Below are 4,187 nucleotides of genomic sequence, written 5' to 3'. Positions count from 1 at the left end.
AAATATGCGGGGTGCCCAGGGGCCCCCGGGGGCCCCCAGTTTCTGTGTGGGGCCCCAAGTGTGGGGCCCCGTTCAAAAGTAAACCGGTTGACTGAAAGAAATGGAAAAGTTCGTTTGAGTTGAGAAATAGATCTATTTAAAATGAGTTGTTAAAAGGGGACAAAGGAGACAGACACCCGGAGGCGTCCCTCGAGACAACAGCGCAAATGAATGCACAATATACAAGAAAGCCCCGAACGCATGCATGCATGCGCGCATGCGTGCATGCATGCACACGCGCATGCATGCATGCATGCATGCATGCGCGCATGCATGTGTGCGAACAGCGCCACCGAGGCGCACAAAAGTAGCGTTCGCAGCAGCAGCGGCAGCGCTGCTGCTGCAGCAGCTGCTGCTGCAGCAGCTGCTGCAGCAGCAGCTGGTGCTGCTGCTGCATGCAGTGTTTCCCTGGGCTGCGGGCTGCGCGGTGAGTTTATGGCCGCCTAAGTTTTCTATTGTTGTTTGCTACAATTGTCTATAATAATAATAATAATAATGATAATAATAATTAGGATAGTAATAATAATTAGGATAACATTAATGAAGCACTTCACTGTACACCTTATGCGTCGTAAATGCTGCACGGCTCGCTGCTGCTGCTCCTGCTGGCGCTGCTGCTGCTGCTGCTGCCGCTGCTTCTGCTGCTGCTAGCGCTGCTGCTGCCGCTGCCGCTGCTGCTGCTGCCGCTGCTGCTGCTTGGCCGCTGCTGCTGCTGCTGCTTCGCCGCTGCTGCTCCCTTGCCTTGCCTTTCTTGCCTTGCCGTGCCTTGCCGCTGCTGCCGCTGCTGCTGCTGCTGCTGCTGCTGCTGCTAGACTGGGAGTTGCTGCAGGAAGCAGGGAATTGCGGAGTCTGCTTCGCATGCGCAGCTGGCGCCGTCTTGCTGCTTCAGCTGCCGAATGAGCCACGAGACTCCTTCTTCGATTCCTTCTCCAGTTTTGGCGCTGCATGCAAAGACTCCGCTGCAGACAAAAGCAAAAGATATTTCATTTCAATTCAACTATTTATCATTTCATTTCATTTAAATCCCTTTATGCGCCCTCAGGGGGCCCCCAGCCTCAAAGAGTCCCCGGGGGCCCCAACGAGCCGCGGCCCAGCGCCCCAGGCCCCGGGGCCCCACGCCTAGGGTTTAGGGTTTAGGGTTTAGGGTTTAGGGTTTACCACTCCTTGTCGACGAGCTGGTGGAGGTTTAGTTGCTGCTGAATGTCCGCAACAGAAAGAGCGCCGGGACGGTCTTGTTTGGTGGCGAAGACCAGCAGAATGCTGGCGTTGGGGAGGTCCCGCAGCAGCCGGTCCAGCGAGCGGTTGGCTGCGCAGCAAACCCTAAACCCTAAACCCTAAACCCTAAACCCTAGGCCCTACGCGCTGGGCCCCTGCGAGGCGTCGGGCGGAGAGCGCGGCGCGCAGGCGAGCTGCGCGGTGTGCGTGGGGGCAGGCTGGGGTGGCTGGACCCTGGGGGCTGCGAACCCTAAACCCTGAACCCTAAACCCTAAAAGAGGGTTTAGCTCACCCACGCGGAGCCGGCCCGGGTCTGCGCTGTCGACCACGAAAATGATGCAGCGAATGTCCAGCTGGTGGGGCCTCACCTGCAGCAGGAAGAAGCAGCAAATTGTGAAATGAAAGAAAAGGCTTTCGGGGCTTTCTGTGGGTTTATTTCGAAATTAAATTAAAAAACACATTTAATCAATTAAAAGGTATTTCATTCTAAAGTTTTTTCTGAAAATAAGAAAAAACTTTGAATAAAACTCACCATGTCTTCAAAGTGCTGGCGCGTATCCCACATGACAAGGGCTGTGTCAGGGTAGTCGATTCTGTCGACTTCTAATCCTGAAAAGAATAAAAGAGGAACAAAACGGAAAATAAATTAATTTAAAAGCAATAAAACGAAAAACAAATTAATTTAAATGCAAATTTCCCGGAAGATCGCGACGAAACGGCGCGGGGAGGTGCGCATACACCCGAAAAATTGAATTTGAATTTTTGCAAGTTGCGCTGCGGTGTCTGTACACCGCGCCATGCAGCTTTCGTTTTTGCGCATTTTTGGCGTTTTGAAAGGAAATAAAAGGAAATAAAATAATAAATGTAAATAAACATAAATAATTGCGAATAAACGTAAATAAACGGGAAAAAGGGAAATAAAAAAGTCAAAATGAAGGAATTTTGCAGACGAACCCTCGGTGGGGGCGAGCTTGAAGAAACTCTTGTACTTCATCCACTTTATGATGGAAGTTTTGCCCGCTTGGGCCGGCCCCGCCACGCGAATCTGGTGCACCTTTTTGGAGCAGCAAAGCCGCAAAGTGCTGGAGAAGCAGCTGTTGAAGGCCCCCATTTTGGCGGGCGCTGGGGTGTACGTACACCTGAACGCCGCGCAGCTGCAGCAGCTGCAGCAGCGCCGCCCCCCAAACCACTTCTTCCGCAGCAGGGGGCCCCCCTGCTGCTTGCAAAACTACTTGGACGGGCTTGCGATGGGGGCCCCTAGAGCTGCCATGGGGAGTGCCCAGGCCAGGCCAAGCAGCAGCAGCAGCAGCAGCAGCAGCAGCAGCAGCAAGAACTTGAATGCTAATGCGACGGAGACAAACGGGGGGAAGCAGCCGGCGCCTAAGTCCTCCGCATGGTTTCGCAAGTGTAGCGACAGGGCCTGGGCGAAGACGCATTGAGCTGTGTGCAGCTTTCCGCGGCGAGCAAGCAGCAGCAGCAGCAGCAGCAGCAGCAGCGGCTGCAGCAGCAGCGGGCGCGCCGTCTAGAGGGCGACAAGGGCGCCGCTGTACGTACAGCTGGGGCTGCGCCGCGCAAAGCCCATGTGCTTCTCTCCGGAGGACTTCTGCATCCAGAAAAGGCGGAGAGAAGCGGAAAAGACTCAGCAGCAGCAGCAGCAGCAGGAGCAGCTCTTGCTGCGCTGCAGTGACGCAGAGGGCCACGGAGAGAGCGAAAGTGGCGAAAGCCGCGGGAGAAAAAACGCGAAATGCGACGAAGTCCCCCGCTAGCGGCGCTGGCCAGCGGGCGCGCAAGCAGCGACTCCAGCCAGCCGGCCGATCGAGCCACGAAAAAAGCCCGAAAAGAAGAAATGGGAAAGTTTTTGAATTAAATTCTTTTAGAGCTTTTCAAAAATGGGTTTGGAGCTGCTGCTGCGCGCGGTGAGGCGGAAGCAGCAGGAATTCAAGTTTGAGCTGTTGGTGCCGCGCGCGGCCGCAGCCCTCCGCTGCTGCTGCTGCATGCACAGCAGCACAAAAAGCTTTGAAATTCAAATTCAAAAGTCCAAAATTAATTAAAGTTTCCGCAACAACTCCGGCTGGCGCTTCCGCCGCTGCACTGGCTCCCGCGCAGGTGTACATACACCTGCGGACTGGGCGAAAGCGGCGATCACTTCGCTGCCAGCAGCTTCCCAGGCGGGAAAGCAGCATTATTTAATCGCAAAATCAATTAATTTTGCGTTCAACAACTTCTTTTTACTTTTATTTTCCCAAATTCCTCGAATTCGCGCTTCAACTCGACTCTCCCAGCCCCTGTTCAACTTGAAAATGGCCGAGCACACATTCAAGTTTTGAATTTCGGCGGCTGCCGCTGCCGCCGGAGATCATGTGGCGTTTTCTAGTTTGGGTTTTCCATTCTTTTTGTTTTTTTGTTTTATTTTTCAACTTCAACTCCCGGTTTCGCCGCCAGGTCCCGGCTTTCCGCCTCGGTTTCGCGTCTGTCTTCGCCTCTGCTGCAGCTCTTCTGGCCCTTCCAGCGCCACTTTCTGCGTTTCCTCTTTCCCCCCCTCCCGCCCCCTCCCTGCCGCTGCGCTCCGCTTCCTTCCCCGCAGGCCGGCCTCGCCTCGCAGCCGCTTCCCGGGGCCCCCCGGGGCCCCCTCCCCCCAGCAGCAGCAGCAGCAGCAGCAGCAGCGGCGACGCCGCGGCGGCAGCAGCAGCAGCAGCGGGAGGGCGCGCGCTGCCGCTGCTGCGCAGCAGCGCGGTGAAGGCCCCGCTGCTGCTGCTGCCGCGAGGCAGCAAACTGGTGGAGGGCTTCGAGGGGCCCCAGTTCGTGTCGCTGGGGCCCTCGCTGCAGTACCGGCGGCGGCTGCGCAGACACCGCAGAGACGAGGGCTGGGAGTTCTCCAACTTGCCTTTCAAAAGATTCTTTTTTGCTGCTCGCAGAAACCACAGAGACCAGGC

The 4,187-nt window shown here is 55.9% G+C and overlaps 1 protein-coding gene across 1 annotated transcript; it reads right to left on the bottom strand.

Annotated features, from left to right (window-relative positions):
• Positions 1 to 847: 847 nt before the first annotated feature.
• Positions 848 to 2,365, bottom strand: ETH_00028510 (ADP-ribosylation factor-like protein 1, putative; the record flags this gene model as incomplete). Its single annotated transcript, XM_013377135.1, has 5 exons — positions 848 to 998; positions 1,198 to 1,345; positions 1,547 to 1,622; positions 1,787 to 1,863; positions 2,209 to 2,365. The coding sequence occupies 5 exons, from the start codon at positions 2,363 to 2,365 to the stop codon at positions 848 to 850; spliced, it is 609 nt and encodes a 202-aa protein (XP_013232589.1).
• Positions 2,366 to 4,187: the final 1,822 nt, after the last annotated feature.

The sequence above is a fragment of the Eimeria tenella genome, genomic scaffold (assembly GCF_000499545.2).
Source record: "Eimeria tenella Houghton genomic scaffold, Eth_scaff46, whole genome shotgun sequence".
Classification (NCBI taxonomy): domain Eukaryota; phylum Apicomplexa; class Conoidasida; order Eucoccidiorida; family Eimeriidae; genus Eimeria; species Eimeria tenella.
This window is presented reverse-complemented; position numbering and strand designations above follow the sequence as displayed.